At 39.2% G+C, this 23,329-nt stretch overlaps 1 protein-coding gene across 6 annotated transcripts in view; it reads left to right on the plus strand.

The window, feature by feature from the left end:
• LOC135701158 (serine/threonine-protein kinase Wnk-like) overlaps nt 1-23,329 on the plus strand; it is a 158,032-nt gene that overhangs the window by 59,697 nt on the left and 75,006 nt on the right. For 4 of the 6 annotated variants that reach the window (XM_065221860.1, XM_065221863.1, XM_065221866.1 and 1 more), the window contains exon 3: nt 9,622-11,125. In XM_065221860.1, the coding sequence (XP_065077932.1) occupies nt 11,091-11,125 (35 nt within the window). In that variant the 5' untranslated portion in view covers nt 9,622-11,090. The remainder of the gene's footprint in view (nt 1-9,621; nt 11,126-23,329) is intronic. The other 2 variants (XM_065221864.1, XM_065221865.1) reach the window with 2 other exon arrangements.

Below are 23,329 nucleotides of genomic sequence, written 5' to 3' on the forward strand. Positions count from 1 at the left end.
AAGCCTGGAGCTTGATACCTGATACAACTCTGCAGAAGCTGGTGAAATCAATGCCGAACAGAATTTTCGAAACTATTCAGAAAAACGGAAAGCAAACGAAGTATTAACTATTGTTTATTGTTGATTTTTGAACTGTGAACTCGATTTGATTAATAAAACTAAAAGTGCGTTTAAACGAATTTCCCCCCCAAAATCACCTTTTTTGGGATTTTTTCAAAAGTCATTATGAACTTCCAATCAAATTGTGTTCTCAAATACGAGACTTCTGATGGGCTATGACAAACTATATTTGATTTTTTGTCTCGATCTTTTGTGTTGAAAATAAACGCAAAAATGACATTGCGTTTAAACGAATTTCCCCCACTGTATGTCGCGACAAATGAAATCAAAATAAGTTTTCATTATGATAGGAACTGCAAACTTTAATATCGATTTGTTTTCATTTTTTTAACTGGCTTTGCTCGGGTTATCTCAGATTTATCTTGGAATCCTGGTCAGTAATCCCTTGCCAGAATTGCGTAGTAATTCTCCTCAGCATTTTTAATTCTCATAATAATTCCACAATCTTCCAAGTTCCAAGCCTTAAAAACTTTCCAGAACCAAAGCAATGATTTTCTTTAATCTGGGATCTTGTTAAATTTCCAAAATTCCTTATTTTGTGATTGAATTGATTTTTCTAAGGACACGATAAAATCATTTACTTTACTTTTTGTATATTTCATACAATCACTCCACATTTGAGGATCACTTCCAGTTGACGAACATGCTGGACTGGCGGATTAATAATTATTATTAGTTGACCCATAATTGTGGGATGACTGTAAAACGTATTTAATGGATCAAAGCATCAATGGAGCAAAGGTATATTTTTGACATATATTGCAAGCCATTTAATTGAATTATGCAGTTTTACTATTGCGGATAATTTTCCCAGAAATATCTACGTAAATTTGGACTTTCGTTTTTTAGTGAGTATTATAAACCGGGAAATTTTTTTTGAGATTCAAACCGGGAATTTCAAAACATTAAATGATCAGAGCAAAAGAATAACTACGATGATTTGTCAATACCGAGGGCGAACAGTTTTTGGATCAGAATGTGTTGGTGTTCCTTTCTGTGCTCATATGGAGACCAAACGACAAATGCATTTTCAAGTATTGACCGAACTTAAGAACAATATAATGCCTTCAAGCACCATCTGTGAATTCTCGAGCAATCTTGGAAATGAATCCCAATTCTCAACTTGTCTTTGGGATGATAAACGAATAAAGAAGATTCAACTTTGGGTTCAAAAACATACCAGGATCACACACATGATCTACTCTGCAAAGCGTAACATTATCAATGCAGTAGTCATAAAGGATTGGGTTCTTATTTAGAGCGAAAGAAAGTCATTACTGCATTAGTTCATAAAGGCTTCATATGCTAGCCTATTCAGTTTCTTCAATTGATCATTGTTTCTTTCTTTGATCTATTTGTGCCCCAGCGGAGACCAGCGTGTGTCCGTTTTCCCGAAAAAAAAATACATATTGAGAACCTCAGGAGTATGCTCACGGCACACCCCATGACACGATATCTAAATAAAACAAACATCAACGTTAAGTATTGATATTAATAGTCCCGCTTTGCAATGAATCAACAGGGTAACCCACTTTTCAACGTCCAGCTCATGCAATCACCAAGAACCGCACAGGTGAATCATTTTGCCAACAGCTTTCTCCAAGTAGGCAACGGTTCAGTACATTCAACATTTAAACTAGGATTACAGCCCGAGATCCACACAGCAGCAGCGGTGGCAGCTTTACCACTTGCACTCCAGAGCCACGTCAGTTTACAACAAAGTATTTCAATGCTGAGTAATACCCAATATCCACGTTCCCTCACGTAGGAATCCAACCGAACCGAATTGGGAACCGGGTGGTGATGGTGGATGCAATGCGATGCGACGCGACGCGACGAGATGACTATGCAGTGAAAAACCGAAAATCTCGCAACTTGCCTCCATGCATCGGATCGATTTCCAAGAAACGAATGCTCCAAAAATAATAAAGAAGAAAATGCATCGGGTGCGCAACCATTGTCTTTGGACGCATTTTTTGGAGGTTGTATTTTTGGAAGCGCAGTTACGTATCGGCTCATCGCAGTGAGTGGTGCAGCGTGCGCCGGACAGTAATTAGCAAATCACTTTTTCCTTCCTGCCCTGGTTGATGGCGCGATTGCATTGCGTTGCGTTCCGAAAAAAAAACCCCCGCCGATCACTCTCTTGAAGCTTTCTTTTTGTTCGCAGCTTGACAATTCCGACAGGCAGGCTGTATTCCAATCGATGGCCCGGTCGCGATATTGTTACGCTGCATCTTTGTGTTTCGTGTGTCAGCAGCGAGAGCAGAAAATCTTACGCTTGCGGTCGGGGCCGATGTGGCGGGGAAGGTTGCTGCATTTCGTTATCGAACACTGCTTCCGACGGAACACGGTCGGATTGACGGACGGCATGACAGTTTGTTACTGTCGGTTGACATGAGTAACACGCTGCTGCTGCGGTGCAGTGAATGCACTCTTCTCGGTCGTTGCTCGGTCGTGAGCAGTAAATGTACCAATATCAGGATTGCCAGGCACGGTACTGTCAGGGCTATAGCGCAATCGAGAGAGATATCGTTTGAACTGGCTGGACAGACGGTTTTGCAGGTCTTAGTGGCATTGTATCAAATGCTTCAATGTCAAATGAAGGTGCTTTGAGTGGTTCTAGGGCATTTTTCGGTGTTTTGAAATCCATTTAAGCGACCATGGGCCATTTTGATTCTTAGGAGCAGTTCGAGACCTAATAGTAACGTAATAGGATTTCTGACTCGATCTTCTCCGATTTGCATGATTTGTTTGTTTTGATCACAGACAAACAGACGTAAATGCCCATCGATCACGTATTTAACGATCACTGTATATTTTTTCTTAGATGGTAGTTGAGTTTGCAGTTTACACACTACCACCATCTGTTGAGCGTACTGCCCGTCACAGTGAACTCAATAGAAGGTGGTAGTGTTTAAGCGACGATGTTTTACAAAGACAATTATCTGTGTCAAAGTCATACTATGAGCAGGGCTGGTAGCAGGTCCAGTGCTGTAAATTCTCAAAATCAATTGAACATTCGTTGAAAATGAAAAAAAGCAGCTATCCGCTATCAGAGGGGACCTCCTTCGAATGGGTGATATCAATTGCTTAGTCATTTGACGAAGGCATGGATTATTCTCATTTGAGAAACGCTTGATAGGGGAAATGGCTCTAATGTTGGCCTATGGATCTAAGATTGGGTCCATCGCTAAACATCTGCTATTTATCAATTTTATCTAGATGAACGCGTCATTGGAGCGGTACTAATGGATATTTTTGGTCGCTATTGAAAATTTAGTCGTTTGCTGAATTTATGTATAGGCCCAAATTAAGGGCATTTAGGCCGACATTACATCCATTTCTCCTATCATTCCATTGAGTGTCGACATTCCGGTAAAAAAGCTATGCCAACCCCCCCAACCGATGTTGACCAGACATAAACCCAAAATTGACTCGACAACACTACATTGGGTTGCGTCGACCGTAAATTTGAAAAATAAAAACACTGCACACAACACATTCGTTCATCCGGATAAAACCACATAGCACATATCTAGATAGAGCTGGAATTAAGGCGTAACAGTTTTTGTAAACAATGACTTCTCTCGATGATTTCTAGGCATTCAAGGCACGCCCACGAAAACCAACATAACCATCAGATAGGGGAAGTCTTCTCCTATCCGATGGTGATGTTGATTTGCGTGGACGAGCCTTGTCTTTCTAGAAATCATCGAGAGAAGTCATTGTTTACAAAAGCTGTTACGCCCTAATTCCAGCTCTATCTAGATATATTATATCATAGTTAAACTTAACTTGACATTTATTCACATGTTAACAATATTTACAGATCCATTACAGCACATACAAACACATTAAAATCCGTTGTGACTCTACTCTAACCATCCTCCTCAAGAGTTAGAGGGAGTCGGCCTTGGAATTGCAGATCCCGCTGCCAGTTCTTCCGACTCCTGGACCAGTGCTCTGTGTTCAATGCGGAAAGTGCGGGAATCTTCCACGCCATTACCATGCACGCCAGCAAACCGCTCTGTATCCTTACGGACTCTGCAAGTGTTCTAACAGCTTTGGAATCCCAGACATCCAAACATCCATGGATCCAAGGGATCCAACTGGAAGCTCCGTCGAACACTACCTTCCTATGGATCCCCGGGCGTTGCGACATCCGGGGGAATTGTGAAGCAGACCATCTTGCGGCTACGGGCCGATCTGGAAGGCTCGCTACTAAAACCATTCCAGGACCTGATATCAAAACTTGTATTAAATTCAAACTTTAGAATGCTTGGGCCCTGGAGTGGGCCAGCAAAAGGAAACCGTTCCTCCGTAAAATTAAAGGAGAAACCACCAAGTGGCAAGATTCCCCAAACCGTCATGACCAACTGATTATTTCTGGTCTCCGCTCAGGACATACTCGGACGACCCACAATATGGGAAGAGCGACTTCGTTCCGAAAACACTGTGATATTTGCGACACAACGATGACGGTAGAGCACCTCATAGTGAATTGCCAAGGCTTCCAGGGAATTAGGATTCTTTATGGGATCCCGACGCACATTAGAAACGCCTTGGCCAATGACCCTTCAACCGAAGCAGCTGTTATATGTTTCATCAAGAATGCCAACATGTATAAGAACATCTGACCTAACTCACTGGCAAGAACCAACCATAACCGACCCACTGCATCGAACCAGGACCAACCTCTATAACGGACTCTGAATTCACCACCATAACAAGAATCAAGAATTCACTGAATTCACCACCAAGGTCAAGAATCCCAAAAACCTGTCTACGTAGTTAATGAACTGCCCCTTAGTAGCAGCCAGTTGCGTCCCGTAACCTCACAGGTTTAATGCCATATTCATACTCGAATCGATTGGAAAATACACTTAATCTTCTAGTTAACTCGATATCTATCCATTGCAAGCAATATTTTGATAATTGTTTATGTTTTGAGAGTTGGGCACAGGTAGATTGAGGTTAAGGAAACGCCACTGGTAGCAGCTGATTCTACTTACTGAGTAGCATATCATGGGTTCACTTCCAAGCTCTCCACGTAATTACTAATATTGTCGCATCGCTTGCTTATAGCGAAGATAACTGACCAATTTCCTTCCCAACCATCCAACTCCGTGGCATCAATCGGCGAGTCGCTACCTCCTATTAAGTGGATGTTACAGCATCAATATCCCTCCTATCCTCGTAACGGAGAAGATGGGTGTGGCCGGCAATGCTAATTGTCATGTTTTTTTGGTCTAACCTTTGATTAGAGGAATATTCACTCTTAAATAGTTCTCCTCAAGCAATCAGAACAAGAACGTTAAAGGGAATACATGACATCTGCCAGTATGTAATCTACGAAATACTTCGTTACAAAAGCTACACAAAGCAACGCAAATCCTGAATCTTGAATTCCTATGCCCGGAGCCTGAGCAAATTGTCAATGTTACCTATGTGGATAATTGCTACAATAGAGTGCAGCGAGCTCGTGCTTCATTCTTCGCCGCCACTCACCGTTCTCCGGCACACCGTCGAAGATCGTCCTTAGCACACGTCGCTCAAAAACTCCGAGTGCTTGCAGGTCCTCCTCGATCATAGTCCATGTCTCGTGTCCATAGAGGACCACCGGTCTTATTAGCGTTCTGTACATGGTACATTTGGTGCGGGGGTGAATCTTTTTTGACCATAGTTTCTTCTGGAGCCTGTAGTAGGCACGACTTCCACTGATGATGCGCCTTCGTATTTCACGACTCAGCCGTCAGTAAGGATCCAAGGTAAACGAATTCCTCCACTACCTCGAAAGTATCCCCGTCTATCGTGACATTACTTCCTAGACGAATCCTGTCCTGTTCGGTTCCGCCTACTAGCATGTACTTTGTTTTTGACGCACTCACCACCAGTCCAACCTTTGCTGTTTTGTGTTTCAGGCTGGTGTATAGTTCTGCCACCGTTCCAAATGTTCTTGCGATAATGTCCATGTCGTCCGCAAAGCACACAAATTGACCGAATTTCGTGAAAATCGTACCCCGGCTGTTGAGCCCGGCACCTTCTAGAGCGATGTTGAAGAGTAGGCATGAGAATCCGTCACTGAACTGGATAGTTCACCCGAAACCCTTACGCAGTTTTGCACACCGTCCATCGTGGCTTTGATAAGTCTGATCAGCTTCCCAGGAAAGCCTTTCTCGTCCATGATTTTCCATAGCTCTGTGCGGTCAATACTGTCGTATGCCGCCTTAAAGTTGATGAATAAAATATGCGTTGAGACCTGGTATTCACGGCATTTCTGGAGGATTTGCCGTACGGTGAAGATCTGGTCCGTTGTCGATCGGCCGTCGATGAAGTCGACTTGATAACTTCCCACGAACTCGGTCATTTTAGGTGATAGACGACGGAAGATGATCTGAGATAGCACTTTGTAGGCGGCATTCAAAATGGTGATCGCTCTGAAGTTCTCACATTCCAAATGGTCGCCTTTCTTGTGAATGGGGCAGATTACCCCCTCCTTCCATTCCTCCGGTAGCTGTTCTTTTTCCCAGATCCTGACTATCATCCGGTGCAGGCAAGTGGCCAACTTTTCTGGGCCCATCTTGATGAGTTCGGTTGCGATACCATCCTTACCAGCTCCTCTGTTGTTTTTGAGCTGCTGCATGGCAGCCTTAACTTCCTTAAGCGTGGAAGTTGGGTCAGTTCCGTCCTCTGCTGCACTGACGTAGTCGTTTCCTCCATTGCGCTGGTCTCCCGTGCCTACGTTCTACTCGCCATTCAGGTGCGCCTCGAAGTGCTGCTTCCACCTTTCAATCACCTCACGTCCGTCCGTCAAGAGGCTCCCGTCCTTATCCTTGCACATTTCGGGTCGCGGTACGAAGCCGTTGCGGGATGCGTTTAGCTTCTGGTAGAACTTCCGTGTTTCTTGGGAACGGCACAGCAGTTCCATTTCCCCGCACTCCGCTTCTTCCAGGCGGCGTTTTTTCTCACGAAAGATGCGGGTCTGCTGTTTCCACTTCTGTTTATACCGTTCTACATTCTGTCGGGTTCCATGCTGCAGCATTACCGCCCGCGCTGCGTTCTTCCCCTCCAAAATCGCTCTGCACTCCTCGTCGAACCATTCATTCCGTCGACTTCTTTCCACGTACCCGATGGTGCTCTCGGCTGCGTCGGTGATGGCTGCTTTAATGTACTCCAGCAGTCCTCTAGAGGAGGCACATCAAGCTCGCCCTCCTCTGGCAACGCTGCTAAGGCGACATCCGCTTGCTTCACTCACTCTAGGTTGTACCGTGGCGGGTGTCGGTACCGTACATTTTTGATGACGGAAAGTTTTGGGCGCAGTTTGACCATCACCAGGTAGTGGTCAGAGTCGATGCTAGTGCCACGATAAGTCAAGAGATTTTAAACAAATTGAAAGAGCGGCGATAGAGTGTTCGTGAAAGGGGATTGAAAGCCATAATGAAGTTCGTTTAACTAGAAAATCGACGTTATTTACATTGAAAGCGATGATCAAAGCAACGACGAGAAGTTCCACAGCCAGCCTTTCCTTCCAAGCGTCCTTCTTTTTTATTTTCGTTTCTTGCTGATAGTCTAGCTAGGCGTTATAGAAATGAAGCGTCGAACACGTATGTATGAGAGAAACAAAACACGAGTTCATTTTAGAGCTTCGAAATTGTAGAGCCCTGCTCACAACTCCCTTGTAATTCTTCTAAGAGTTCGTCAGGACTTAATACTACAATAAATTTAGGATTCGTGTCAGAGCTCCGTTGAATTTTTCTTCGAGTTCTTCTCTGAATTTTGAATTTCCAAAATTCTATAAAACATTCTTCTTATTCAGGGTTCTAACATTTTTTCAAGACCACACAATTTTCCAGAGACTGTATTTTTCAAATCGGGAATCTTGAAAATTTGTTTAAAGCAGGGATATAGAAAATTAAAAAAATTCCACATTTTTACTATTTTTCTCAGTTTTATACTGTGGGAAAAAGTCTTTCTTCTCAATCTAGGATAGATTTTTATAAAACCCATCTCTAAAAAATAGCATATTCTAGAACTCACGATTTTTAAAACAATTTCTTAATATAATCTCTCCCTCTAAAATTCGATATAATGACCCATTCAGCCCGATAGCGTTCGGCTATGCAACCTATAAAAAATTCATAGATTATCCATAGATTGATAGATTAGGATCATAGTTTACTAAAGATATGCAAAGAGTAGGTAAATCTTAACATTTGAATCAACGCCAATGAATGTTTACACTTAAATTCCGAGATGTATGTGCAGCAAGCATTTCTCACTTCATTTTTACAACGCAAAATCAAATACAGTTTATTACTAGAATTGAAATCTACATTGTTTAAGGCAAATAACAAGCTTAAACTCTATTCTATCGACTGCTTCAAAAATAACTATTACTCGAAATCCCAACAAACTTTTCAAGGCCTGAAAGTTCGAATGTTGTTTATCAATCAAGTTAGATTGACGACATGCTAAAATACTTATTTATGTGAGATATAAGTAGCACAATGCCGAGCTTATACTTACCTAGCTCTTGAGTGGAAGTTTTTGGTTGGTGGAGATGGCAGAGATAAGAAAAATATTGATTTGCTTGTTTTCCCTTGATTTGTTTTCCGTGCTGAGCACCAATGCTACCGACGCCAGGGAGGCAGCTCCCACACCTGGACCCTATCTATCGACCCATCAACTCATGAACCGGGGGCTTACGGCTATACTTCCCTTCCGAAGAAAGGCGTGATCAGAGATGTTATGCCTCAGAACATCCCGACGGCGCCGACTGGGATTGAACCCAGGCCTGCTGGGGTGAGAGGTAATCACGCTTACCACTACACCACCGGCGTCGGTGATTGCTTTGCTTTGAAACAGTTTTATTTTTAAAACAGCTACTGATTCAACTAATTTTAAATTTCACACATTTTAAATCTAGTTTCCACTGCTCTTGTTGTTTGCCTCCAAGTTTAACAGATGGGGAAATGCAAAATCAACAGGTACATCTTACACGAGACGGCTTCAGATGCCTCTCTTCCGGTGTGTCGAATGGATATGAATGGGAGTGGCGTCCTGAAGAACAAACACCATCAGGACATACCTAATGTAATGATTTTCGAAGACGAATGCAAGAACAATAAATGTGTGAAAACCGATTTGAAATATGTCGCTTACTTTCCGAGAAAAAAGTCCCAAAATTGTGCTCTTTTTGCCTCGAAGGTAGGCTTTTGATCTCTTAACCGGAGACGGCGTGTTCGATTCCCAGTCCGGCCGAGAAAATCTTTAGGTTAGAAATTTGTTCGTCCCTGGGAATAGAGTGTCATTGTACTTGCCACATAATTTACAAATTCATGCATTGGTTGACATAGAAGATACAATCAATCAATAACTGCACTTCCAAGTGAATCCTTCTTCATCTCTATATTCCTTCTAAATTTAAAGAAAGATTACCATTCCTCGTAAATATTTCCGACTCCGTTACTAATTGAACTTTATTTTCTTTCCCTTTTGCAGATAAAAAAGCAACATCATCTGAACCACCCAAGACAGACGTCATATTCCTGCGACTGCTCACAGCTAAGCCAAGTCATATCAGAGCACCGATGCAACATCGTTGAAACGTGAGCCCAAAAAAGGCTATTTCGCCTAGAGAGTTGCTGCAGACTACGCGCCAAGAAGAGAGTCCTCATTTCAGTATCAGTAGTGACCGGCGTTAGTGACTTCCCTCTATCTCTCTGTCCTCTCCTTCCTGTCCAATCGTGCTTGAGTTTCTCTCAACCGTTGATTTCTTTTTTGTTTTTCCTAAGATTGCCCATTGCAGTTCTCTCGTTTCCTATTTTGTTTCGTATGATCAACCATCGGCGGTTCCCTCTTCCAGTGTTCCGTTTGTGATAATGTATTGTAACGTAGATCCGCTGGCAAGCAACCACTTTGAGAACGTTTATCTGAGTCAAGCAAGTGGAAACCGTCGACGAGTGTCCTCGAGCGAAGAGTCCTCAAAGGATATTCTCAATAGGACATACGACGACGGTAATAGCAGTAGTCTTAGCCCATTCGAGTTTATTAGCAGTATACCTCACACGAAGAAGACATCCCTAGTTGCCGTTGGCGCGGTTGGAAATCAAATTTCCACACGCTGTTAGTTTATTATCGGAGAATTTAATTAGTATCCATTTATTAAACGTAACATTTGATCTTGTTTTGTGTCGAGTTTCCTTTTTCCTTGAACTTACTTTTTCAGCCGCAAGACATAAGGCATTTTATTGAGATTTCCTAGTTCGTAAGACCCCCTTAACTAGACTTAGCGAATCGCGAGAAACTATAATCAAAGAGATATAAATATATTAGCTACAAACATACATTGAATTATTAAAATCCCAATATATCGACTTTAGTTAGTTAAGGCAACTGTGCTAATTATTCCCTCCTTCTGAAACGTCTGAATCAATCTAATCTGAGTGTAAGAAAATACCAAAAACAAAAACAACTGAATCAAGAGAACTGTATTTAGGCATAGTGATTTGAGAAGATAACCTTATCTCCACTGATTGGTTTTTCCTAATTTTAATTTATCATTTCAATTACTATCCTTACCCTGAATCCTTCGAGCGTCTCGATTAAAACAGAACATCTTATTATTATTTTCTCCAAAGATCCCGAAAACTTGTCCTAGTCCTACGCTTAAAAACTACTAAAACTTGCGCGAGAAAATCCAAACAATAGAAGGAAGCAACTAAACTTCGTCTGCAGTTCTATTCGTCGGACTTGAGTGTGTGTTTGTGTGTGTCACAGTGAAATCAAAAAAGAAGAAAAATCTGCCGAAAAATAATAAACTCAGAGGTTTTTTCCCCAAATTTCCCTCTCGTCCGTGTTGAATTTATCCAGGTGGAAAACCGTTCGGGAACAACAACAAAAATACCAACTACGACAACAACAACAACTACAACAATACCCACGAATAATGCCGCAATAATGCTGTACAAATGGGAGCAACAAAAAGAGCATGTTTTAGCAGAAGGTAAGTGGATCGATGTTTTTTTTTTTGCCGTAGGTATGGTCGTAGAACGAGTTCATCTTCTTTAAACTGAGCTGGTGTGTATTGGTCAATTTACTTTAAGCATAATGTTTAATGGAAGTGTTTAACAAAATGATTACATCCAAGCTCTAAAATTTGAAGGTGCCAGTAGTGGTTCAGAGAAGAGCGTGACTGCTTTCTCACCCCAGTGGGTCTAACTTCAATCCAGTCAAGGTCTTTGAGATTTTTTGAGGCGAAGAATCTCTGGTCACGTCTTCTTTTGGAAGGGAAGTAAAGCCGTTAGTCTTGGCTCAGATACCGATGAAAAATAAGCAAGAAAAATAACCTCTAGAACTCACCATGATTCACGAAATTTTCCATTGTTGAACTTGGCTAAACTTTGCAACTTTGTTATCGCTATGTGGCATTGGTGTTGATATGGAGATAAATTGTATGTTTTAGAAGATACAATCTATCAATCTAGGAATTCTATACAAAATCTCCGTAATAGTCTCTTCAGATCTTCCTTGGAATTTACCGTTATTTCTTCTTACTATTTTCTTGCAATAATTCTTCTACCTGCAGCTTCTTCTCAAAATTTCTTTAGAACTATCTCTAGAATATATTAAAATTTTGTCAAACCGATGTTTTTTTCTTAATCTGAGATCGCATGACAATTTTAATTAATTCTTAAATTTGAAATTTTTCGGAGTCTTAAATCTCGTTCAAGAATGTGAAAAACTGACCAAGTCTCAAAGTCTCGAAATTTTCTCATGTAATCACTTTGACAAACTTTTCAGTCCGAGATTCCAATGTTATTCTATAGATCCCTTTTTCCTTCAAATGAATTTCCAAGTTCAATTTATCATTTGGTCCAATGACCCACTTAGCCTTTTTTATTTAAAATTTCGGTCTTATGTATACTAATTTGTTTAAATTTTGGAACAACATTTTACAATTTAATGCAATCTTTGGAGCCTTTTGGAGTATTCCTTTTTACTATATTTTGCTGTTTATATGAGACCGGGAAAACTGTCTTGGGCAAACGGGAAAAAAACCAGGAATTTACACTCCTGATCATAAGTTTAAAGACACCCCCAAAAAAACATGACAAATTTGTTATGGTCATATCTCTGTCATGTTACGTCCAATTTTCGTTCTCTTTAGATCATTTGAAAGGTATTGAATGGAACTTTTCTCATAGGCAAATTGTTCAATATAATTTTCATATTTTGTGTGCTAAAAGTTCACTCAAAGTTACAATATTTTGCAAAATTTACTCTGAAGAATAGTGACTGATTTTCTCAGAATTGGGTTGGTCAAATTTTGAAATAAAAATAGTAGTAGAACACTTATGCTATACCATTCATACCATTCAAATAACCTTTGGAGATCGAAAATTGAACGTAAAATGAGAAATCATTGAACAAAACATATTTGCATGGTTCTTTGGGGGTGTCCTTAAACTTATGATCGGTAGTGTAATTTCTTAAATTTAGTGATGATCCGATGAAATTGGTAAAAAGTTGTAATTATTTTCGTTGGAAGTTGTGCAAGCTTTATCTTTTTTATCTTGAAATCGAGCCAAGTTCTTACACGAACTGTGACCATTTCATGGAAAATGGGGCTAATTACGATTTTTGTTGGAAAATGAGATTTGCAAGAAGTTTTCGACTTCATTATAAGTGGCGACAAATGCTTGTACAAATTGGTCACGCGAGGGTTAACAGAGAGAGCAAACGTGATCCAATTTTCGAAAAACTGAGAGCGATATAAATACAGTGTAAACAATATACTCTAAACTACTTCTACCCAAATTTTCAAGAAAGAATAACCAATAGATAATTTTCTACAGCGAAAAAAAAAATGCAATCCTTCTCATATTTCAAAACTCATAACATGGATTACAACATTGAGATTCAATTTGTTTATTTCAATACACGTTCATACAGCAAACACAGGGGCCTCCCTTAGCTCAGTCGATAAAGGCGCAGCTACAAAGCAAGACCATGCTGGAGGTGGCTGGGTTCAATTCCCGGTCCGGTGTAGGAATTTTTCGAGTTGGATAATTTGTCGACTTTCCTGAGCTTAGAATGTGATTGTACTTGCCACACAATTATACTAATGCAAAATTGGCACAGGCATCGAGACTCTCAATTAATAACTGTGGAAGTGTACCTAGAACACTAAGTTGCAGGGCTGGTAGCGAGTCACTTTTTAGTGAGTTGGTCACTTTTTTCAAGCCACTCACTGAAAAGTCTCTTTTTTAAGACCAAGTCACTAAAGTCACTTTTTATTGTAATATAAGTCACTATTTTCAACTTTTTCAGCGCGAATTTATTTCAAGATTGATCATTATTTGCTTTGTGACGTTTAATCGGCTTTCTCTATCTACAGGACGTCTACTCAAATTTCAGCTCAGTTTTAAAGAAACAGCTGTAATCAAATCCATTGAATGATGAAGTTTAACGTTTACTTAATTTCTCACTTTATAAAGTTAAAAAAAATACTTAATTTAGTAAGTACAAGATCTAAAATTATTTAATATCTTGAAGTTTCGCATTCCAAGTACAAGTTCAAGAGTTTTAGCATCCGAAAATTTTCAGGAACTTTTATGAAGTTCCTAGAATTTCAGAGAACTTCACAGGTGTCAAGCAAACTTGAGAAATATAGAAAACATGAGGGGTATTGTGCAAATTTTTAAGAAGTTCTAAGTACCTCAGAAAAGCTAGATCTAGAGATCTTTGGGGAATTTCAGATCTTAAGAGCAGTTTCCGTAGCTTTAGTCCTGACTTTTGGAGCAGTTTAAAGATCTATAATCGTAAATTTAGAAAAATTCAGCATAGTTCCATGATGTGCTGAAAAAAAAACGAGAAGCCTTAAGATGTTCCGATTCAGGGATGTACAGAGACATTTAGAGGAATTATGAAAACTTCAGAAATATTTCAGGAACTTTACAGAAGTCCAGAGAATTTCAGGGAAATTTAAAAGTGTTTACGGGAATTCCATTTATTTTCGAGCAGAACTAAGATCCTCAATATAATTTAGAGCTTTAGGGAAATTTGGAGAACATCAAGACAAATCCAACAATCAAAAGGCAGTTCAAATAATTTCAAGGAAATTGTAGAAACCTAAAAGTAGTTTCGAGAAACTCAGGGAATTTTCGGAAACTTCAGCAAAGCTCCGAAAGAATTTGTGGAACGCGATAAAAATTATATGAACATCCGCAAGACGTGAGAGTATTCTAAGGGTGTTATATTATGGAGATTTCGCGAAAATTTAGCTTAGTTGAAAAGAAATCCAGATAACTTTTAATCCATTTAGATATTTTTAGATGGTTTTATGATAGTCAGCGAATTTTTGAGTACTTCGAGAACGATCAGATAGCTTTAGAATAATTCCATTAGCTTGAGCAAATTTGAAGCGACTTAAGGGCTGTTCATAAACTACGTAGACAGCTTATGGGGGAGGGGGGTTGGCAGTCATCCATGGTCCATACACATTTTTTGTATGGTCAAATGTCTACGCAGGGGTAGGGGGGTCAAAAATCCCAACATACTGTCTACGTAGTTAATGAACAGCCCCTTACGGAGTTCCGTGGAATTATGGGGGTTTCAAGAATTCTACGATTGATCCGAAAACGTCAAAACCGTCAGGGAATTATGAATATATATCACAGGGTGGCCAGCAAACCGGGAAATATCCGGGAATATGAAAAGTAACCGGGAAAACCAGAATTTCAGAATAAACCATTCAAACGGAGTGATTCTTTACCAAATGAACGTCTTTCTCTATTTGCTGCATAATTTTCTTCAGATTTCCGTCTTATTATTTTGAGAATTTAACCACTCAGTCATATTTCAAATTGATTTTTGTCGTTTCAATTTCAGATGTAAAGTGCATGGTCCTCAAAACAAAATATTGAAGATGCTGGACTCGAGAAACAAATATTTGTAAAAAACTGGAACTAAACTATTATTTTCCGGGGTTTTAATTTTATTCAAAATTCTCATGATAATAATCCCAAATTTTGAAGAAAAGTTCTAGTTTCAGACTCTACACAAATTTCAAAGTCCCAGAATCTTGGAAATATACTAGAATCAATTTTGTTATCCTTTTAGTAAATAACTTCAGTTATGTTTTTCAAATATTGGTCAATTGGACGTGGTATTAAATTTCATGAACCATGTTTACTTTCACGTTTAGCGAGTTCCAATGTCAGTATATTTTACACATTTTTTTCGTGTTTAACTCTGTTCATCAGCGCGAGTTCTGTAAGTTTAATATTTATGTTAGTGTAGCCAACGGAGTGAAGACAAATTTTCTTTTTCCGATATCCCTAACAATTTGCTCTAATTCTCATTTGTATCAAGTTCATTTTTTTTCTGATTTTTTTTTTAATTAAATCTCTTCACAATTCTGTCTTATAACCTATTCATCCAGATAGCATTTGAAATCCAGGGCTTTGAAATCAAAAGATGTATCGAGCATAAAAAGTGGTAGAAGTTGATTTTGAAAAGTGAGAGTTGAATTTTTTCCTTAGCTTTAGAAAATACTTTCTATAATAAAAAGCAAAATTACAAATTTTTCCCACAAAAAACCTCCGAAATTTTACAGTTGTCCATGTTTTAAAAAATGCGTATAATTTCGTTTTTGTTGAATATTAACTACCGGAAAATTTCTATGATTCGAACCGGGAAATAACCGGGAATTTCAAAATGAAAAGTCAATGGCCACCCAAAATTTGCCGGATAGTTAAACAAATTTAGAGAACTTCAGGTAAGCATCAGGGAAAATTAGTGAGCGTTTATAATGATTATAATACTTAAGGAAAATTGTCGAAACTTCAAAGCAAATCATTTAATTTCAGTAAAGTTGCGGGTAAAAGGTTATCTTCCATTTAATTCCACTTAATTAATTTTGGTATCCATGACAGATACGTATTTCGACTACAATGTGCAGTCTTCATCAGTGTCATTCCCACTAAAGAACTTATCAAAATCTAACCCCCTTAAGTACTCATCCCCTAGGTAAAAAAAAGTCAAGATCATAGGTATAAAAAATGAAACTACAATGTGTTGAATCGGAACCTACCTAACTAATAAAAACCAAAGATTTAAGTAAGCGAAAGGAGAAAAATCTATACAACTTCTCTAATAAGGAAAATCCCCAAAGGCTTGGTAGCCATCATAATGAAGTAATGAAATAGAACTATATTAATTATTTCGTTTCAATTCCATGAAAATTGCGGAAGTACAAAAGTTTCAGAAATTTAGAAAAACTTCGAAATCTTCACAGAAGGTGAAGTGATCTGCAGAAACATTTCGAGAACTTCATAGAAATCTATGGTGCTTAAGAGGCGATCCGCGAACTTCAGGAATTTGTATGAACATTAGCAAAATGCAGGAGCATTTGGAAGAAGTTTAGTAAGCTTCGAATTTCAGAGGGAGGTCAGTTCCATTAGTTTCAGAAAATTAATGATCATTTAAGGCAATTCCCAGATTTTCAGATAACTTCAGATACGTTAAAAATTTAATTTAGGTGTTCCCATGACTTTAGAAGTTCAGAGCAGCTTAAACATTTTTAGGACGGTTCAATTAAATTCAGCGCAGTACATAAAGGTACATGAAAACTGCAAAAACCTCTGCGAAGTTTGAGAATTTCAGAAAGGAACAGAGAATCTCAGAGCAGTTCCGTTAGTATTAGAGAAGTCACATAAATTTTAAAGAAGTTTAGAGAACTTCAGCGAATTGGTAAACCTTTAGAAGTTGAGGGAAGTTTAAGAATTTAAGTAGAAGTACTAGCATCAGGCTAGTTTCAAACAAAAAAGAACTGCAAAGCAGTTTCATTAACTTCTGGAAAAATTTAAGAACATTCAAGTAGTTCTGAAAACCTCAGAATAGTCCATTCTGATTTCCATTGACATATACCTCAACATTTCGATGAAGCTTCGAATTCAATTTTCTTTTAGTTTTCCTCGGAATTATCTTCAAATTCACCACAATAAAAAACCCTTTGGAAAGATTCTCCGAATATTCATTAAATTCATTTTTGATTTCTTTTTGAATCTCACTCCTTCCCTTGGAATTCTCCTCACATTGAAAGTCTCCTCAGAATTCATTGGCATTTCTCCTCACAAATTCCTTAGATTTCTTCTCATACTTTGTTTGGCAAACTCTCCTGAATTTATTTTCCGAATTCCTTTGAAGATGTTCTGGAATTATTCTCAGATTTAATTGTAATCCTCCTTTTAGTATTTTCAAAAAGATTCCAAGGACTTATGCCCCGGATTCGTTTTCTCCCACAAACTCACAAATCACTATCCTCAGAAGGCCTTGGAATTTTCCTCTGAAGGAGTTGTGCTCCTCAGAAATTACTAACAGTTTTCATTAAAATTTGCTTACAATTCAATTCAGAGTTTCTTGAATTATTCTCAAAGCTATCAGGCTTCACAAGAAATCCAAAATTCCTCAGAACTACCTTGAAAGCAGACTGCATTTCTCGATGAACATTTCAAATGGTCCTATCTGCTTTGATCGATTCTCTTCATCGACTTTCTCTTTTCATAACCACTGCTATGCAAACAGATTTCGCGCTAATTCTACCACATAGTTTGATAAAGGAGGTTCTTATCTAGCGTCCAAAACGTCAAATACAACAGGGAAAGGTTTTGCAGCTAAGTTATTAACGAAAGAGAAAGTCGATGAAGAGAATCGATCAAAGCAGATAGGACCATTTGAAATGTTCATCGAGATTTGATGTTTTTCTGAAAGATTTTTTTCCCAGAACTTCTATGAAATGAGGTCCTAAGTAATTATAATAAAATTCCACGAGCTTTCAAATCTGTGCATGGAATTACTCCGGATTCTTGGAAATTTCTTGAAGTATTATAGCGTTTAAGCCCAGAACTAGTTCAAATTTGAAATTTCTGGGAAATATGCATGTTCCAAAACAAAACAACATTTCAAGCCTCTGTTTTTTTTATTTATTTATTTGTTACTGAAGATTAATCCACTGTGGTCAAAGTGCGAATGAAAATAACGAGAAAAATGAAATGCTTGCATCTTAAAATTAATTCCTTTCCTTAAAATATCCTTAGTAATAAAATTATTAAATTCGCTGAGCCTTCAAGGTATTTTAGGGAAAAATAAAATTTCCTGAAGATGTTCGGTCTTCCAGGTTTTTGCAGTTAGTAGACACCCTAACTAATACCGTGGGTTTGGCCATAAACTTTCTTTTGAATCTTTCGCTTTAAAGGTTCATATCGTAATAAGTGTTTATGAGATACTTATGGAATAAGTCTAAAACATCAAACATTTATTTAGTGTGCCATCAGAACAACTACTTTTCTCCTCTGAGGTCACTTTTTAATCACTAATTTTACAACCGTAAGTCACTAATTGGTCACTTATTTCTTCAACATGGTCACTTAAATCACTATTTTTGACAGCAGTGATCGCTACCAGCCCTGAAGTTGAGAGCACGCAACAAGCTAATATGCGATATTCAATAAGCTTTGAATACGAAGGAGAAGAAGTCATACAGTAAATGTTTGAATCTATGAACAAGGATCCGTTTGAAAATATCTGCAATATCAATAAATATGCTTGCTATTTCCCATGGAATATTATTGCTTAAATATACCAAAACTATGTTTGTTTAAACATTTAATCAACCGGATTTCATTGAGGGCACGAGCAGTCGGACTCGGAGTTGGTTATTTGCAAATCAGAGGAGTCAGAGTCGGTTGATTTAGATCCGACTCCACAGCAAACAATTATGCAAAGTCGGAGAACGTTGAGTCTGATGGATTCGTCATTTGGCGTGAAACTGCTCCATACCGTATAACACTTTCGTGTACACATCGTACATGCAAAGATCAAATTAGATCCTAGTGGCTCGGTATCAACCGCGTTGTTGATTCGAATTCATAAAGTTCTACTACGGTAATTCAATACCTTCCAAGCTAAGCTGATGAACAAGATTTGAATATCATCCACTCTGAAAGCCCATCCATTCAATTATTAAGCCATATAGCCCAACAATAGAGCGAGATTACATCAGAAAACCTGTTGCGCAACCTCCCAATCAGTCAGTCACTCAGTCTGTCAGGGAAAAAAGCGACAATCATGTTCATCGAACGACTCCGCTGGGGTCAATGACATAATTCGGCCACTCTAATCATTCCAAAACTTCGCGCAATTTGCGTGCCAAAATGCAAACCGTATCTCCGATTATAGCAGCACGCAGGGCTGTTTCCTCTCTGTCTATGATAGGTATTAGACGATGGTTGCAGTGGAGAGAGAGCGAGTGCGAGAGAAGGAGAACAGTGCACCGTTGGACATTCAATAGCATAGAGCAAAACAACAGCAAGAAACAAGCAGATTTCTAGCCAAACATCTGAAAATGGACAATGAGCCAAAGGTAAGCAACTCGAATGGCCATGGAGACGGCTTCCAAATCGTCAGAACCAACGGCTTCACCATCCGCCGGGAACCGACGTTTAAAGCCATTGTTTGCATGTGGCTCATTGTCCCTTTGCATACGTTTGTCTAGATTTGCCATCGTGTGTATTAGTATTAAAATGTAAAATTATTACCTGCCCGTAAAGTTTCCATCTCTCTATTTCCATGTTTGTCGGTCGGTCGACTGCCGCCGGCTCGTAAGTTGTGTGCATTCCCACCCTTAGTAGGTACAGCCTCAGCAACTCGTAGTCCAGCACCAGCATTAGCTGCCGTTGTTTTATAGTGGTAGATATAGTGGCGACCTCTCTCAGCGGTTTACTGCCGCTGCAGCCCCGTCACGGTTGAGTTCTCATTAGCGCAAAAAATAATAAAAAAAAATAAAGATCTTTGTCATTAGCAGTGGCCTCTCTGCTTGCGTGGATCGCACAAACACTTGCCTCGGTGAGTTGTTCCGATCGGTAGCGCGTCCAGTAGCAGTTTAGTGCGTTCTCTTCATATCGTGATTAAATCCTGTTTTTGTTTGTGATAAAAAGGAAAGCATCTCCAGTCAGTTGTTATCAACACGCTCGACGGAAAGTAAATAGTAAAGAGAAACGTGTACGTGATTGTTGACACGCGTGACTCACAGGGGTTGTTTTCGATTAGCACCGACAATCAACGATCTGACCCAGCTGACAAATGGCATTATGCGTAGGGTAAAACTTTGCAGATAAACAAAAGTGCACCAGAAGGAAAAGTTCAACCGTGTTGAACCGAAGGAATTCGAAGAATTTCCAGTCCAGTTTGGCTGGCTGGCTTTCCCGTTCGGTTAAGGTTGGATGCACACACTTCGTGGTCAGAATAGCGTGTTCGTGTGGGTGTTGTTGATGGTTGAAATTCTTCAAAAGATCGCTTGAAAGTACAATCTAGATTGATTGAAATCAAAAACAAAAATTACAAAAAAGAAAAAAAAAGTGAATGGCACTATCGACAATTGGTGGTTGTGATTATTGTGCAAGCATGGTGAAGAATCCTCGTGGAACGGCCATCGATCGTTTCGGCAAGGAATTCTACTACAAAGCTGGAAGAGTCAGTTGAAAGGAACGGGCCTCCAAGTGCGCGCGCTTCGACCTCGAGCTTAGTTAAAATTTACATTCCTCTAATCAATCAAATCGCGATCATTCCGCAAGGATGACACAAATTCTATGCTGTACTTATCATTTCCTGATGGAGTTGCTACCGCGACTCCATGCACTGCTAAGCTGTTGCCATTGTAAAAGGTATGTGTTGAGCTTTGGTTGGGAATAAGTGACAAATGTTTCAAACCTAGATCAACATTTGGAATAGGCGGAACAACCAAATGTAAACAATGGCTTTAAGCGCAAATTTCTCTAAAATCAAAACACATCCGAGCAATCTAACACCAGCATCTGATAGAGCAAACTTCCTTTATCGACGAAAGGCATTGTTAGTTTGCGGGGTTGTTTGGTTGTTCCGCCTATTTCAATTGTTGGCCTAGAAATATTCAAGGGGCGCTTTAAAATTCTTCTTGCTTTAGACGACAACCAGCTCCAGCTATGAACTCTCACTTCAGCTGCAATTGTACAGCATGCTGGTTTTCCCCTGCCTTTCTACGTTTACGCCGTTGTTGTTTTTGTGTACGGATCTTTTTGAGAGCGGAAATTTTTCGGACAAACATTTCCATCATTCCATTTGCCGCATCCACTGTGATACGACAATGAATGACTTCCACAAAAATTGTTCGGTGAACGGAAATGGAACCGATCGATATGGATAATGATGTGTGCATGTGTACTTGGGCCTTTTCCATTCACAAGAAACTGTTTTTATTTTTTCTCTATTGAGGAGAGGACAATTTGGAAAAGTAATATAAATCATATATTGTCTAATTCATTGGGTTTAAAACGTGCCGAAACCTTCGCAGAATTCCTATGGCGACGGTTTCGGCGCGTTTTGCCTCCAATGAAACAGATGATATACTCCATCGTAAACAAAATGCTGCAAGTCCAGTTGTACGTGGTTATTTACGACGAAGATGTCCATTTGGTAGTCATTTATCATCTATTAGAACTATGTCTCTAACTCGATTGAGTGCTATAGTTAATAGTTTGTAGCAAAATAAAATAATTATTTTATTTTATTTCTTTACCTCTTATCGGCCTCCCTTAGCTCAGTCGGTAAAGGCGCAGCTACAAAGCAAGACCATGCTGGAGGTGGCTGGGTTCGATTCACGGTTTTTCGGGTTGGAAAATTTGTCGACTTCCCAGGGCATAGAGTATGAATTCGAAAATTCTCAATTAATAACTGTGGAAGTGCTTCTAAAACACTAAGTTGAGAGCACGCAGTAAGCTAATATGTGATATGCAATAAGCTTGAAATGCGAAGAAGAAGAATATCTATAATCGACAAGAGAGTAACGAGCACCATTGATCAGTGCCTCGTTTAGCCAAAACTAAGCGTTCAAAGACTTGATGTTCCTTCTGAGGATAAAAGGTGAAAATATTGCCGAAACCAGTTCCGAAAACCTAACCTTTATCGCTCTTACATGAGATGTCGCCTGCTCTCAACTTAGCACTTCCAATTATCCCAGATCGTAATTGAGGTTCTCTATGCTAATAAGGTGTCCATCCAACTGGAAAATCCAGGAAAAAACAGGAATTCAGATTTACCGGGAAAAATGCGGGATAACCCAAATCGCACCGGGATAGACCATATATACTCATTCCAAGTAAAAAATTAGGTTTTATCATAATCTTGCAGGTCATAATTTGGTCTTGAAGAATCCTTTAAACCTTTAAACTTGCAATGTCCCTTGGAATCAATCAACTTTGTATCACATACACCACTATATTCTCTTGTTTACACATCTGTTTACAACTTTCATATTATGCTTTTCATGGTGGTAAAGTATAAACAAAATCAGTAGTTCTAGTATAAAGCCTGAGCGAGACATATCCTGTCAGAAAGCTGCTTGAAGATAGAAAATAATTTCGGTTCGACCATAGAGGTAACTCTAAGACTAGTTGGTCCCAAAGAAACGTGCTTAACTTTTTGGCTCTCCTCTGGTACTATCTTCGGTCCCAAGCTAATCGATTCACCCCTCGAAACATAGGAAACCCCAATAACCCCTCATTTTATCTGTCAAACTTTCACAGCGAATCAAAACAAACATTGTGTAGTACTAGAATTTTGACTAGAATGGGGTACGTTAATCTATTTGCTTGGGACCAATAGGCTAGTCAAATAGTGAGCCAATTTAAAATCGTTAGTTTCATATTGATTGTTGGTTCGACACCGTACACAATCGACGAACTAAAAAAAATCATCCATACCTCTCACGCCAAAGTCATTAGTTTAAATCTCACCCGGATATGGCACAAATGATCCAAGTGACTACATTTTTTTTCCTTGATTTGTTTTCCGTCGATCTTGTTTTCCGTGCTGAGCACCAATGCTACAGACGCTAGGAAGGCAGCTCCCACACCTGGACCCTACCTATCGACCCTTCAACTCATGAACCGGGGACTAACGGCTTTACTTCGGCTTGTTATTGGAAAAATATTATGCAAATATTAGCAACGCAATAGAAACTAAGAAAAAACTTTTTTCAGTGTACCAAACCAATTATGGTGCTTCACGAAGGTTTATTCCTATCATTAACTCGAATCATCGTACGCATTGTTGAGTCAACAGAACTTCAAGATCGGTTCAAGAATGTTATGTTTAAACAGAATTAATAACT

The sequence above is a fragment of the Ochlerotatus camptorhynchus genome, unplaced genomic scaffold (assembly GCF_037179485.1).
Source record: "Ochlerotatus camptorhynchus isolate MF236.1 unplaced genomic scaffold, CSIRO-AGI_Acam_v1.1 ptg000150l, whole genome shotgun sequence".
Taxonomy (NCBI): Eukaryota; Metazoa; Arthropoda; class Insecta; order Diptera; family Culicidae; genus Ochlerotatus; species Ochlerotatus camptorhynchus.